This window comes from Lissotriton vulgaris, chromosome 6, assembly GCF_964263255.1.
Source record: "Lissotriton vulgaris chromosome 6, aLisVul1.2, whole genome shotgun sequence".
Lineage (NCBI taxonomy): Eukaryota > Metazoa > Chordata > Amphibia > Caudata > Salamandridae > Lissotriton > Lissotriton vulgaris.
Window position 1 is genome coordinate 1,469,008,115 of NC_141694.1, and position 16,503 is coordinate 1,469,024,617.

The window sequence follows — 16,503 nt, forward strand, 5'->3', positions numbered from 1 at the left end:
GGGGACCAACAGACACTGCGACAGGCTGAGCCCAGGCGAGACTCAGAGCGGTTTGTGCCGGAGGGGGGCCCCCGCGGAGATGCCTGCTGGCTTTCTGCCTCATGTAAGTGAGGAGGGAGGTGACAGCCCAACCGCACCAGGAGACAGGGCCTGAACGCTGTTAGACGCATTGCGGGGCCTGCATTTGGGCCGCTAGTAGCTGTGGTGGTCGCTAAGGCTTTCAGGCCTATCAGTATGGGGGGGCGGCTATGGCTGGGCCAGTGCTAGTCTGGCCCAGGGGATCGCCTGTTTATGGAGCGCGGTGGTGACGAACGGAGGCGCACCTTATTGGCAGTCATCAGGACAACTCGGGCTGGGCATACAGGCCCAATTTGCTGCGGAGAAATGGTACCAGCGTGCTTCACCAGAGAGTTTTACTAATAAGACACTAAAAGAACAAATAGAGAAAATAGCGCGTTGTTCTGGCAGATTTGACAGTTGAGGCAACAGTGCTGGTGCTATAGCACATACAGGGAAAGAGCCACGTGTAGATTTTTTGGGGAGCTGTTTGTAACTGCAGAGTCTGGGATTCAAACATGGGCAGAATGGAGGGCAAGCAGGCGAAATTGCTCTTTGAGCCGTGTAAGTCCACTAGAGGCCCGGATGGCGATGCAGTCTCTAACACAGCGGAAGGCTCTCAATCAGAAGATGCTGATCTGCGCTCCTTCCTGATCACCACGAGACAGAGTCTTACCTCCATTGAGTCAAAAATGAATGCCTTAAATATGCGAATGAATTTCATTACTCAGCGGCTGGAAAAGCATGATGGGTGCATCAGCAAGACAGGGCACAGAATGTCGCAATTGGAGGAAATTGCAACGGCTGGGATAGAACAAATGCAGAGCATGAAGCTTCTTCTGAAGGTTATTGCAGCGAAAAACAAGGACTTAGAAGCTCGCTCGTGTCGCAACAACATCCGCATACTAGGAATACCAGAGTCCATAGATACAGGGCAAATGGAAGCCTACATAGAACACATGCTGGTAGAGCTGTTTGGTGCTTCCTCCTTTTCCAAAGTGCTGCTAGGGGAGCGTGCCCACCGCTTCCTCATTGCTAGGTCGCTGCCGGGATCCCCCCAGGTCCACCATTGCACGCCTCCTGAATTGCAAGGATAGAGACACTGCACTTTGCATGGCACGTGAGAAGAGAGACCTCCATCGCGACGGACACTCCATCTCCATATTCCCAGACTTCACGCTTTGATGAATGTGACTTCTCACCAATAAGCCACACCCAAACCCTGCACTGCCACTTTGGAGGCAAATCTACCACTGCACCTTTAAATAATATACTTTAAGCAATACTCCCAAAATAGGAGACCAAGACTCAGCACTACCTTAAGGCGAGGTAAGGAAACAAATCCAGGTGCATGTAAAATAACACACAAGTTTATTAATGCAACATTTTAGAACGGTAGACCAAATATATCAGTAAATGCAGATTCCCAAATATCAAGTGAACGTTTCAATGTACAATTAGAATAAAATGCAATATATACAAGTAGCAAAGAGTAGAAAATATATATAGATATGGTTAGGAACACCTCACCAATTGAATTTGCATCATCCTTGCCAACTTAAACTGGGGGAAGTCCGTCAACAGCCCAGGAAGGAGTTCAATCAGGACTCAAGTTCCGTCACCTCCACAGCAATACATCTATTCTGTGGTGAACTTCCAACTGGACCTTGAAGGTTACCAGCTTAAATACCATTACTAAACGTAAGACGAAGCTTCTAGAAAACCACGCCCCCGTCTCATGAGAAAGAACCAAGCTGGCTGCACCAGTCTGCGTCAAGGCCAAGACAGAGGCTGGCCAAGCTCCCGTATTTTGACTTTGAGGCAGAGTTGCACATTCTACAGATAATATCCAGTTCACTCTGGTCAATGAAGAGCGAAAAACAAGTGAGGAGCAGAAACATGCCCTCCCCAATTTGCAGCTACGTGTGATCAGCAAGGCAAATGCAAGATGACATGAGGCCATGTTAAAGCCAATAGTAAGAACTCATAATTAACTCAAACAACATGTAAGCACTGCTGTACACGCAGAAGCAAGGCAAAGTCAGAAAACAAGATAACATGAGGCCATATCAAAGCCAATAGTACTGTTCTACTCCGTGACAGCTCCCACTAAAAGACAGCAAGATTACAAGACAGAAGAGAAGCAGGCATATGCAGGACCGTCCTACATTAAGGCTAGGGTAAAATAACACACTAAAGTCAATTCAAATTGTGGTAGACGTAGGTCATCATAGGGTGCCAAGCCACAAGAGTAGTTCTTTTCCTACACACGCTGATAGTCCAAGAAGCTCGTAAAATCTTTTAGTCCCCGTGAAGCGTAAGTTGCAACAGGCCAACATCCCTTATGCAATGCTTTATCTAGCGAGACAGCGTGTAAAACATTGAGGTAAGCAGCATGTGTTCATCACGCTTCAATAAGCGCAGGACTTCCTCAAAAAGTCATCCTCCAGCAGCCCCCGATCGGAGAGGGAGGGAGATGAATCCAGGGCTACCTCCCCTCTGCTGAACACTGACTGAAGACTGTCCCAGATGCTTGATAGTCAACTAGGAGCCACACCGTGAGCATGGTATTCTATATTTTTCTTTTACAGATGGGTGGGGCAATGAACCAAAATCACAGATTAGCCGTGTTTGTTATTATCAGACTCCGAGGTTAAGAAACACCTGTACTCGTCAAAATCATAAAGTCATTGAACAACACCGATACTCTGTTGAACTCCGGGCACCCCGTGGAATGCCAGACTCTCTTGCGCACAACCCCCTAACAGTATTCCTCAAAGGCTGGATGCTGTGGTTTAGCTTTGTTTCCTATTGTTATGTTATGTTCATCTCTAATGCGCACACATGCTGCAAGAGTGTTCCGGCGCGAGCCTTGAGAGAATGTAGAGAATCCTAGAGCCAAGATTAGGGAAATTGGTGAGTTTTCAGCTACCTCTTGAATAGATTCAGGTCATGAATGCACCAGAGCGCAAAGGGCAGATTGTTCCAGGCCAGAGCGGTCTTCACGGCCAGAGAGCTGCCGCCCGTCCTTTGCAAGCGGAAACGTGGGACTTGAGCTAAAGTTGAGTAGGAGAACGCAGGTCTCTTACAAGGGTGTAAAAGGAAAACTGTTTCTGAAGATAACCTGGCCCTGTGGCATACAGAGAGCGGTGGGCGATAACTAGGATCTTAAATCTGACCCTCTCAGCCATAGGCAGCCGGTGTAAGGAGCGTAGGTGTTGTCTCATGCTACGTCTGGCAGGTATGTTCAAGAGAAGCCTGGCCGCCGCGTTCTGCACCAATTTGCAATTTATTTAGTAGGTAGCTCGGGATGCCAGCATATAAAGCGTTGGAGTAATCTAACCAGGACAGAATAAGGGATTGAGTCACTGTCTCCTTAGCCACCTGAGGGAGAAGGGGAAGAAACATCCTAAGGATTTTAAAGAAACCGAAGCAAGTCCCTGCCAGCTTCTTGATCTGGGTCGAGAATCGGAGATTCTCTTCGAACCAAACCCCTAAGTTATTAGCAGGGTTCCCTGATGTGACAGGCAATACTGAGTCTGAGGGCCAGAGTGTTTCCCTAATACAAGAGGTAAAGTTGCCAAATAAGAGGATTTCTGATTTCTCCTCATTGCATTTTAATTCAGCCTCCGCCAACCAACAAAAGACTGCAGTCAAGCAGTATTTGGTGGCCGAAATAGAGTCTTCATTTTTTTCCCATGACAACAAGAGCTGGGTATCGTCGGAATAAGCGGTTATCTTCGCCCCCAAGTCCTCTGCCAACTGAACTAAAGGAGTAACATAAATAGTAAAAAGAAGAGGACTCAGAGAGGAGCCCGGTTGCACACCTGTGAACACTTTCTTCGGTGATGAGGAAAAAGGTGGGAGCCACACCTGCTGCGTCCGATCGTCCAAAAAAGAATTTGAGCCAGCCCCAAGCGCTTCCTGATCTGCCTATCTCCGCCAGTCGGGAGAGCATCAATTCATGAGGAACCGTATAGAATGCCGCTGAGAGGTCCAGCAAAACCAAGGATGCCCTGCCGCCGGCATCCAAACAGTCACTGATGGCAATTTCCACCAGGGCCGATTCAGTGCTAAATTAGGCCCTAAAGCCCGACTGGGCAGGGTGGAGAAGGCCTGAACTTTCTAAAGTTGGTCAAATTGTGTTATTTTCCTTTACATCATTATGATCACTCACTAGCCATCTTCTTCCACCGCAAGATTGCTGACATCCACAACAGCTTCAACATCACAACCGCCCAGACTACGCCAGACTCCACCTCCCCTGTGAACACCACCAGCGCCATCCGCCTGACCTCCTGGTCCAACGTCAACGACGATGAGACACGCAAGGTCATGAACTCCATCCACTCAGGATCTCCATCAGACCCTTGCCCACACCACATATTCAACAAAGCAGACGCAGCCATCGCACCCCAACTACGGAAGGTAATCTCCTTCGAAACAGCGACATTCCTGGAAAGCTGGAAGCACACCGAAATCAACGCCCTCCTCAAGAAGCCCAAGGCGAACCCCAAGGACCTCAAGAACTTCCGGCCCATCTCCCTGCTCCCGTTCCCGGCAAAGGTCATCGAGAAAATCGTCAACAGGCTATTGGCCCGCCTCCTGGAAGACAACAACATCTTGGACCTGTCCCAATCCGGATTCAGACGAAACCACAGCACCGAGACAGGCCTCATCGCCGCCACAGACGACATCAGGTGCCACCTAGACAACGGCAAAACATCAGCCCTCATCCTCCTGGACCTGTCGGCTGCCTTCGACACGGTCTGCCATCGCACTCTAAAGACACGCCTCCTAGAAGCCGGAATCCAAGAGAAGGCCCTTGACTGGACCACGTCCTTCCTATCCAGCAGTACCCAGAGCATACGCCTCCCCCCCTTCCAATCCGAAGCCACCGACATTATCTGCGGTGTCCCCCAGGGCTCATCCCTCAGCCCGACGCTGTTCAACATCTACATGGCCCCCCTCGCACAAGTGGCCTGCCAGCACGACCTCAACATCATCTCCTACGCCAACGACACCCAGCTCATCCTCTCCCTCACCAAGGACCCACACACTGCCAAAACCAACCTCCACGAGGGAATGAAGGCCATCGCCGACTGGATGAGGAGCAACCGTCTGAAGCTGAACTCAGACAAGATGGAGGTACTCATCCTCAGACCCACCCCTTCAGCCTGGGACGACTCCTGGTGGCCGACCACACTGAGTACAGCACCAACACCCATCGACCATGCATGCAACCTAGGATTCATCCTCGACTCCTCCCTCTTCATGGCTAAGAGCAGGTCAACGCCGTCTCCTCCTCCTGCTACAACACCCTTGCATGCTCCGCAGGATCTACAAGTGGATCCCGACCAAAACAAGAAGGACGGTGACACAGGCCCTCGTCAGCAGCAGACTAGACTACGGCAACGCACTCTACGCAGGAATCCCAGCCAAACACCTACAACTACTACAACGCTTCCAAAACGCCTCCACCCGACTGATCGTCAACATCCCCCGCCGCAGCCACATCACCCCCCACCTGAGAAACCTACACTGGCTCCCTGTTGGCAAGAGGATCGCCTTCAAGCTCCTCACCCACGCACACAAAGTGCTCCACAACGCTGGATCAGCCTACCTTAACAGCACACTCAGCTTCTACGCCCCCCACCCGCCAGCTCCGCTCCGCCAGCCTTGCCCTCACCGCTATCCCCTGCACCCAACGAACGACCTCCGGCGGCAGATCCTTCTCCTACATTGCCGCCAAGACCTGGAACAACCTCCCTACCCACATACGCAAGACCCAAGACCTATTCGCCTTCAGAAGACTCCTCAAGACATGGCTTTTCGAGCAGTAGCAGCACCCCCCCCCCCCCCCCCCTCAGTGCCTTGAGACCCTAACGGGTAAGTAGCACGCTCTACAAGTGCTCTGATTGATCGATTGATTGATTGATCCATATTTCCGTATTCAATGTAGCTCCTAATATTTCGGCGCATTAGGCTTGTTACAGACTCTGCTTTGTAAAGTACCAAAACTCCTCTGGTATTTGCCCAATATGTTTACACTGGGTGGGCAATGTTTTTGGGGTTTTGCTGGTAACTGTATTCGCCTGCGGGATTGGGCCACGGGTGTGGAAGGTGGGCGGGGGAAGGGATTGTTTTTTGTTTTTGAATTCAGCAGTAACGTGCATGTAGCTTATGATAATGGGACCTGCAATATAGATACATTCGCCATAGACATGGCTCGCTGTGGCAGCGAGGGGGCCATTGAGCAGTTTAAAATACGCAAGCCAACACATGAGGGTACCTAAAACCCCTATAAGTTGCGCCCTTAATTTATTGACATGGAATGTACGGGGGCTGCGGGATCCCCGCAAGAGAAGGCTCGTGCTCATTATCTAGATAAGCACCACATCCTAGTAGCAATGTTACAGGAGACAGGCCTGGATCCTGGGTCTCCACCCGGGTTTGCGGGAAGTGGGTCGCAAATAGATTCTTTTCCATATTTTCGACGTATGCCAGGGGCACTACTATCCTAATAAAGCCTGGAGTGAGCTATTGTCCTGTAGGCACGCTCCAAGATCCCCAAGGAAGATACTGTATGATGTGGGGACGACTTGCTGGGCAGTTCGAAACACTAGTTAATTGCTATGCACCAAATGTTGACGATGCACAGTTTTTTTTAATAAACTCTGGGGCCTCATATTGGATATTGTCTCTATGCATTTGGTGTGAGGGGGGACTTTAACTTGCCTTGAACCCAAGCATGAATCGCTCCTACGGCACTGTCGAGCCTATCACTAAGGCACGGCAGCCCTTAAATATTACTTTGGCAGGACACCACCTGTTGGATGCTTGGTGATCCTTAAACCCCATGCTCAGAGAAGGCAAATTCTTCTCCACTGTACACTCTAGCTGGTCACGCATAGACTATTGGTTACTCTTTGCGGGTCTTTGCACTTGGCTCAAAGAGGCTGAGCACCTTGCACGCACATATTCAGTTCACTCCCCGGTGTTGCTAAAACTATGCCCCCCTGTCAACAAATCCCCATATCGCTCATGGAGGCTCCAACCCACAGCGCTTTTAGATGCTAGCTTTCGGGAGGAGTTGTGGCGGGAGATACAGGAGTTCTTCCCACTAAATATAGGGAGTGTCCAGGCGATGGCAAGTGTGTGGGAAAGCTTTGAAGTCACCATTCGCGGGATGTGTATATCAAAAAGCGGGGAAATCCTGCGTGACATTAGGGGCACGTTAAAAAAGCTGGAACAAGTCATTAAGGCAACTGACACCTCCATAATAGAAGCTCCCACGTCACAACAGCGAGTACAGTTAATAGAGCTGCTTACAGAAAACACAGACACCGCTGGAAAGAGAAGCTTTGTTTTGCTCTAAATACACTCACTCCCGTATATATGGAGAGGGTGAAAGACCCGGCAAAACACTAGCAGAGACAATAACAGCCCCGGTTCTCAAATAACATATTCAGCAAAGAAAACGAGGAAGGCATATTGCACAAAGAACCGAAGACAATCCTGAATGTCTTTGCTACTCATTATCAACACCTCTGTAGCACACATAGAGCTGGTCAGATCGATGTTGCAGCAGATTATGAAGATTTAAAAAAAAAAGATGGTAAAAGTCTTTGGGCCCACTAAACATGGGCTCTGTGGGCTCGAGGAGTAGTGAGCGGCGTGTAATATGGTATCCTAGTGTCCTCCCACATCTAACACTAAACTCCAGTTTGAGATAGTCACTATACCCACAATAAACCAACAGACAGATGTCTAGTAAGATAAAAGCAGAGTCCTTCAGCAACCAGACAGTGAATCTACAAGAACTGTCTTAGCTTCCTGTTCTCTCCCCTTTCAAGTGTGCCCCAAGGGTTATATATATCAGATCTGCCAAACAGGATTTTACACTCAAGCAGGATTTGACACTTTAGTATCAAAACGAATGTCCACATTCCCTCATACTGCATATTCTACGGGGTTCAGAGGAGTCACCACTGCCAATTTAGATTAGCCTAAGGTTTGCTCATGGGAGCCATTTAACCCCTTATTCACACTTATTCTAGGCTAATTGCTGGCTATGAAAAAATGAAGTAATTGCAAATTTTTGGACAGGGAAAAGGTACCTTTCTAAAAGTTACTTTTCCCTAATATTTATTGAAACTCAACTTCACAATTGAGTTGAATTTTTAACAACTGAGAAAAAAATTGTTGTTTAATTATTTTTCTAGCTGGTCGCATTCCCGAGATACAGTATTAGTATTTTAATTTGTACTCTGGTTTTCTACATAGGACAGTGTGGGAGCGCAGGTTTGATAAACAGGCGTGGAGGCTGCAATAAGGGTTTAGAAAGGGGTTTATTGATAATAGGATGAGTTGAAACGGTTTGTTTAAGAGTTGGTTCGTCTTCTTCTTCAGATGTCTCTTGTGATGAACCGGAATCCAGGGTGGTAGAGATGGTTGTGGTTTTGCTGGGTCTTCCGGACTGGAATGGTCTCTCCGGAGGTTCATAGAAGAACGAAAGAGATATGGGAACTGTCAGACTGATGTTTTATTATATTAGGGCTGTCTTTCCCATCACCACACCGTTTGTGACTTCCTTTACTGTACTATGGGGTTAGGGTTATAGTGATTTCAATGCAATTGTCAGGAATATACCGTTCTTTTACGTGTCTAGGAGGGGCAAGGGTCGTGAAGTAGAAACTTATTAAGCTCAATACTTTTGTGCAAAACGTGTCTACACCTCAAAAGATCCTTGATAGAAACATGCAGAACATTTTTATCACACTCGGGGTGATTATCATACAAGGAGTGCTAGGGTGCTAGGGGTACTTGCTGTAAAACCGTGCAGGGAACACTGTATCGCCCTCCCTTTCTTTTACACTTCAAACCCCCCCCCTCCCTTTACAGTACAGTCCTTTTTGGAATATTCGCGGAGGAGACTGGGCACTGCAGTGGAAGCCTCTTGACTTCTAGAGGAAGGGGACCTTGCAAAGACAGACAGACCCAGTTCTTTACCGCAGATTTTCACTTCGGATATATAACATGCCTATATTTTATTTAACTAAAGGCCCAAAGAAGGGGTGGGAATATCCTGAATAAGGGCATTACAAGCATTTCAGTGTGCTTCATTCTGTCTCTGCTCTTCTCCCCTAACAACGGATAAAGTTTTTATTAAACTACATATATAAGTAGGATTTATTTAATAGATTGGTAATAATAAATGAGTACTCTGATTTATGTTCATTTAAAAATATAACACTCTTCAAATCTCTACAGGTGTCTCGACGTCAGGAGCCCCCTTCAAATACCCAGGCAGGGTGGGAGACTCACCTTTACCTGGATGTGGGTTGTATGCAGATCATGAGGTAAGCTGCTACTCATTTAAAGTATGTGAATAAATATTCCTCTTATCTAAACTTTATTACGAAGCTTCTTTTTCGATTATAATAGCTCGTTTGATAGATCACAAGGGTACTCTGGACAGTTTCTTTTTGGAAAAAATGGTGCAGGAAGCAAGATCTCATATTCCGGTTTTCATTAAAATGGTGAAGCTCCTGAAAAAAACTAGATGCAAGACACCACAGGAGTATGGGCTCAGACTTCGGTCATTCTATTCCATGGAGACCGATACCGTTGGATATGAATATTTGAAGCTTTCAGAATGCAAAAGTCTGGGCCTGTACATTCAAAATAGTCAGAGAAAGTTCTGAGAAAGTAAGGATTTTAAGGAACTTGGCCATTTAATAGTAGGGGGCAGGTCTTTAGATTGGCAGGAGATTCAGGCTAGGTGTGGAGTGCAATGGAAGCTCTTTGTTTTTTAGGGTATCTTCATATTATTCAACCAGTAAAAAATGATTGTCCCTCATCTAGTCACGCCACAGTCTCCGTTTTTGCTGCCCTTTTTAGAACTAAGTTAAGGGGGCTGGGAAATTAGTATAGGCTTTTACGGAGCCAAAGGGAGTGCACTATAGTATCAGTTTTTTTTAGATAAAATTACTCAAGAAACACAGTGCACTTTCTCAGAGTGGCAGGCGATTTCACATTACAGCAATAAGGCATTAAGAGCTGTGTTGTATGGCGTTTTAGGATCCGAGCGAAATTTCCCGATTCATGCCCTTATATAGGTACAATTCACATTTCCCTTAAATAGGCATAGAAATCATAACCTTATTTAGACATAGCCAATGCAGTCCAAATACAGGCATGGCTACCCACCCGTTCCAAAAAGCCACAACGATTTCTTGGAAAAATCGGCTTAAGCAGTCAGGGTCATCCCCTTGCTTGAATATTGATTTGTCCAAGAACTCATGGAGTTTTCAAAGAACTACCATTCCCTTGGCGTTCTTTGATGACATTATTATGCCCGACTTTACATCAAACTAGGCACCTTCAAGGTATACATATGCCTTCACTTGCTCTAGCAAACACACAGTGGTTCGGAGCAGCTCGACTATCTACTTGCCCGACGCAGCTCGCTACAGCAAGTGCGAAGGAAGCCGACCCTCCAGCTGACGCACTGATTGAGAGGCTGCATTTCTCTCGCTGAGAATCCTGCACCAGTGTTTCCAAGCTCCCCTCGCAGGGTGTTGGGAAATCGAGTCCCGAGACAGAGATACCAGACCTCCTTCATAATAAAACCAAGGTACAGAGCTGATTAAACCCTAAGAGAAATCTTGGATAGATTCTTTGCAAAGAAACTAAACCTATGCTACTCTTCACTTACTTCTTCCCTCGTACTAGACTGAGGTTAGGTACATCGGGGTAGGCGTATTTTCGAAGCACCAGTTGAGTACTTTTAACCTTTGTTATTTATGTATGTATTTATCTATGGTTTAGAAATCATACAATGCTTTTACAGTATTATTTTACAATACTCTTCAACTCTGTATGCATTATACTTTACAGCCAGTATTACGATTGTAGCAGTTCACTTCAATTGCATGACAAAGAAGACTGTTCAATAAATCCCTTTTATTGAACACGCCCGTCTCTCTATTTCTCTGCACCTCTGATGAAACGAAGCATGCACAATTGACTGAGTAAAATATCTATCTATTGTTTCCACAACTCTGAAGATACGTTTATTCTTGGGGAAACAAATTAGTCATGTTTATGTGTTGTCAAAAACGAATCCCTTCTTGTTTATTCGAGAACGTTTCTAGTGACCTCTGAGCTAGCTGGCACTCACAAATAAGTCTAATATATTCGATAGAGACCTAGTAGACAAAAGTCCTATGTCAAATCTATAGGATATATTATTCCAATGCGCAGTGCCTATTGGGAATATAGGAACTACACTACATGGCGCCCAACGTTTGGTAAGGCACTCATTTAACGCTAGATACTAAAGTAACTCAGTCGTGCTTCTCACAGAGAACCCTTTTTTTCCAGACGTCTGGAGTGGGAAAAAGGATAAAATATCCACCATAACTGAGTAGGACGAAAATCCTATGTATTAGTTTTTGGATTGTTCAACGTTGAAGGATACAGTGTTCCAAAATATTGTGCACCTTATCTTTGTTTCCTTGAAGCTTGCTCTGCAACTCTCATTAAACAATGTTGAATAACTGCAACAACAGCGAGAACAGTGGAGCTGCAGCAACTGCAGCCCAACCGGGCTTAGACATTACAGGTTTCCAACAAAACGACCCGGATGCTATAATCATCCTGGAAAACTTAAGGAAAACCATCACTATAAAGCTTATAACAAATGGCCTATCACCAAGTGGTGGTAGGGTAATTTTTGTCATAGAGGCACATAAATATCGGCAGACAGAAGTATTCTATTAATTGATTTTCTTCCCTGAAGCAAATCCAGTATCACATGTGTTTCACCACTACAAAGTAGAGGAACATCCAACGGAATACACTCCTTTCGAGGATGTTGAAATTCCACTAACTTACCAAGATCATGCGCTCTGGTTTAAAGGCGCCCTACAACATCAAAATCACATTACCAGGCTCTGTCTACTAGGTAGACCAGGAGCAACATGGCCGGTATTAGCCAGCTATACACCACATCCTGACATGTCAGATGCGGAACTATTAATTAAAATACATAGACAATTGGTTCAATATGTCATGCGGACTCTAACAGTCAACCTCCTATAAGGATTCCACAACAAACCCCTCACCAGGGGAACACAAATAAAATCACACCACAGACTATACAATCAGTCATTGGTAAATTGCCCGCAAAAAGGGAACAAAATCCATTCTGGATAGCTCAAAAAATTACTGAAATCGAGGCAGTATTTCCCGTCACTACCCCTCATGAGAAACACAGGATTCTAATAATCTGTTTACCAATGGGGATCGCACCACACCTGGAGGACTGCGACACTTGGGGTACAGTCTTTGCTGCAATCTACACAAAAACACATGGTGTTCCGTCTATGGCGGTTATACCAGATGTCCTGAAACAGATTCAAAATGGATATGGGGCAGAGCCTACTTTAAATCTGGGTATGAAATTACTGAGAGATTTCAAACAGGTCTCAGCTATAATATTAGCTAATATTAAGGGTGAGGCAGCATCCATGGCGATCCGCCAAAAATTAAGATAATTTGATGTAACTGAGCAACCATATGAACTGGCCAGAATAATTGAACAATCCTATGAAGAACTAGGTAGAGATAGTTTGGGTGGGAAAACAGTTAAACACAACTGACTGAAAGTCCTGAAAAGGTCTTTATTAAAAACACTCTCACTGTTCCTAAAAAGAAGTGGCAGAACACTAAACAAACTTCTAACGAGAAACATTCTCAGTCCCGAGGAAGGTCTCCTCAAAAGGAGCCCTCTGAAAAAAGATACAACCTCAGGAACAGGGATAATTTGAAAAAACCTGACCGATATCAAGATACTGCTACACGTTCCTCTTGTACCTTTCAGACTTCCTCACAGAAATCGGAAAGAACGCGTGAAGTCCAAAGACGATCAACACGTTCCAAAAACATAAGAAAAACCAATTCACAAAAAAGAGGGTAGCAGGTCTAAAAATCAGACATGCTGAGGATCTTGAGGGCACAACTCAAGAACAGGGAGTGGGCACAGACAATGCTGGACAGCGCAGCAGAAGTCACCATAGCTCACAAGATCTTGAAGGATCATCTGGAGACAGTGGACTTGAATGAGTACATTCGAGTTGAAACAGCTGACACCAGGGTTAGTGTACCCCATAAGTTATATGAAGTAACGCTCCGGATGGAGGGGGATATAACTAGGAAGATAAGAGCACTCTTTTGGGAGAAGCTCTCAAAGGGTTATGACATTCTTCTAGCTGAAAAAGACTGGCCACCAAAATTTGTCAGGGAGTGCCCACATGGTGAAGACATCATTATGCCAGCCTTCTCCAATCATATTCCAATTCACTTAAAATACACCTATGCCAGAAAATGGGCTGTAGCCCAGGCTCCAGCATTATATAAAAATCATGTAGGATGGGATGAGAATTCTCCTCACCATAAAATCCAGTTAAAAACACAACCAACTGCACAGAGGCAGTATCCAGTTAAAGCAAGAAGCTAAAAAACAGGTCAGGGAGATATTAGATCAACTTGAATATCAAGGGGTGATTGAAACATGCACCTTGTCAATGAACAATCCTTAGTTTCCTGTCTCCAAACCAGACAATACATATTGTCTAGTTTTGGACTACAGACATTTAAACTCTTGTTGCAAAACTTTTGCAGTACAAAATGCACACAGTGCAGCACAAATGAATAATATTGTGCGTACAAAATATAAAACCACATTAGATATTTCTAACGGTTTCTTCTGTCAAAACATTGCACCTGAAAGCAGGTACTTGACCGCTTTCTCAATTATGGGGACACCGCATCACTTCTGTCGTCTCCCCCAGGGATTCAAGAATAGTCCAGGGTTATTTTCAGCTAGAGTAACAGAGTTACTACAAACGTATGATGATGAGGCATTATCTTATTTCGATGACATCTATCTAACAGACGATGACTTGGACAGGCACTTGAACAGAGTGAATACCATTATACTTGGATTTGGTTCTGAAGGGTATAAATTCAACTTTAAGAAATCAAAAATTGCCCACCTCAATGTCCTTTTTCTAGGATACGAGTTATCAAGTGAAGGCAAAAGCCTGGCAGCCAACTTTTTAGAAAAGTGTGCGCTGCCCCAACCTCCAAAAATGCTGAAAAACTTACAATCAATTATAGGTTTCCTAAATTTTGCAAAAGCTTACATTCTAAACTACGCAGAAAGGGTTAAACCTCTCTACGAATTAATCAAACCTGATTTCAAAACTACTAATTGGACTCAAAAACACACAGAAATTTTGCGTTCAGTGCAAACAGACATGTTAGCAACAACACATTTACAGACACGAGTAAACGTACGCAACCTTGTAATCAGAATCATTCCAGGAAGATGTGGATTCACATACTTAACCTTTAATGAAGGTGAAAAAGTACCAATTGCTTACAAATCACACTTGTACACACAAGCTGAAATGAAATTCACTTCTACAGAAAAAATTCTGACAGCGGTTCAAACTGCAGTAGCAAAAGAGAAAGCCCTCGCACAGGGAAAACGCATAATGGTCGTTACTCCAGTACCTGCCTTAGAAGCAATGACAAAAGCAAGCATTCCAAATGCAAAGGCTTTACATCCAAGATGAATACAATGGATTAACTCTTGCTGCAACAGACGTTGAATACGTTTTTGACCCCTACTTGAAAACACAAGAATTTCTACAATACGAACAAGAATGTCCTCTGCCTACTGAGATTCTGCCTCTAGAACAGTACAAATGTATAATTTATACAGACGAATCAGCACAGCCCGCAATTGTGGGTAAACAAGCTTATAGTGCTGCATGCTCGATTGTTGAAGGTCGCTGGTGTGATGGTAAATTCCGACCTATGGTCACAAAAATAAAATCTCTCGGAGATTGTACAGCTCAGCTAGCTGAACTACAAGCATTCAAGATGGCGCTTGAAAATACTGATTGCGAATTCCCCACACTCATAGTGTGCGATTCGTATTACTGCATTCAATCTTACAATGAATACTTGCAGAATTGGATTCAAAACGTTTTCAAATACGCAAAAGGTCGCACAATCAAGCCTAAGTTGCTTTGGGAACAAGTAGTTCAATTACAGAAAGAATTACAAAAGACTCACGTGATCCATACACTGAGTCATCGACGTGAAGGCATTAACGTTGCAGGGAATTCATTGGCTGCTGAAGCCGCGAAGGCAGCTGTACAAACGGCTTCCGTAGCTGCAATCACTCGTTCTAAAACAAAAATAGACAGCGAAATAATACAGGCTGTCGCCGCTTCCAACACAGACAGTGATAAAACATTACCAAAAGGCTTTCCACTCAAATACTCATACATAACTGATGCGAATAATGTTCCTTTTGCTCGAATCCCTGGTGTGGGGGATAGAATATTTCCAAACATGGAACACAGATTAGGACTAATTTTAGCAGCACATGAAGGGCTTGCCTCTGCACACGCAGGTGTTTCCGCTACAGTATCATTACTAAAACAGAGATACTGGTGGCCACGCATGAGGAAACAGACCAGAAACTATGTTTTGGAATGTGAAATCTGCCAGAAAATGAAGGTTTCAACAGTGAAACTCCTGGCACAGATGCCCCTTTTCATTTCAGATAAACAATTAGCGTGCGTTTACCTGGACCACTGTGGTCCCTTACAGAGGGATGGTAACTACAAATATATCATGGTCGCAGTGGATTCATGCTCGGCTGACGTCCGAACTGTTATAAAAGATTTGTGAGTCTTTATCGGCACATACGCAGTCAGCACGCTACATTCTGACCAGGGTCCTGCGTTTAGCTCCAAAGCTGACAAGGAGGCCATGGCCAATCTGGGCTTTGCATTGCGGTATTCTAGTCCATTCCATCCGGAGCCGGAGGGAAATTCTGTAGTGGAAAGAAAGAAACGGGACATAAAGCAATCTATAACCGCTAGGGTATTAGGTTCGGGTGAAGGGTGGGTCAAACATCTAATAAGTGTCCAACGTAGTCTAAATAATCTGCCAAGGAATTCTCTGGGTGGAATCACTCCGTATGAAATCCTTTTTGATACTAGAATGCTTGTCCAGGACCTTGATCGTCACACTTCAGGGGTGGAACAAAAACCTTTTGATATCAAAGACCGTTTGGTTGTTTTGCAGGACTTAAATGAAACAAGGAGAAGTCAAAGCAACACATTACAGAAGACAACGACCACTGAAGGGGAACCACCTGTCCCAGCAAGGCCTGCCTGGATTCCAAAGATTGGGGATCTGGTCAGAGAAAAGATTGCGGATAAGAAGGAATTTGGGCCTTCTTACAGACAACCAGTACCTGTGCTAGCAATCCACGGATCAAGAACCGTGTTGCTGACGCCCCTTGCTGGAAGAAAGGAGAACAGGTTTGTGTCCATCGACCTGGTAAAACTACAT

The 16,503-nt window shown here is 45.2% G+C and overlaps 1 protein-coding gene and 1 long non-coding RNA gene across 4 annotated transcripts in view; one reads left to right on the forward strand and one right to left on the reverse strand.

The window, feature by feature from the left end:
- Nucleotides 1-16,503, forward strand: part of LOC147709001 (uncharacterized) — a 398,890-nt gene that overhangs the window by 209,611 nt on the left and 172,776 nt on the right. For 2 of the 3 annotated variants that reach the window (XM_086927594.1, XM_086927593.1), the window contains exon 6: nucleotides 9,331-9,426. In XM_086927594.1, the coding sequence (XP_086783720.1) occupies nucleotides 9,331-9,426 (96 nt within the window). The remainder of the gene's footprint in view (nucleotides 1-9,330; nucleotides 9,427-16,503) is intronic. The other variant, XM_086927592.1, reaches the window with a different exon arrangement.
- Nucleotides 1-16,503, reverse strand: part of LOC147709002 (uncharacterized) — a 290,481-nt gene that overhangs the window by 157,411 nt on the left and 116,567 nt on the right. Inside the window, exon 2 of the long non-coding RNA XR_015296668.1 lies at nucleotides 15,211-15,325. This is a non-coding gene — a long non-coding RNA (uncharacterized LOC147709002). The remainder of the gene's footprint in view (nucleotides 1-15,210; nucleotides 15,326-16,503) is intronic.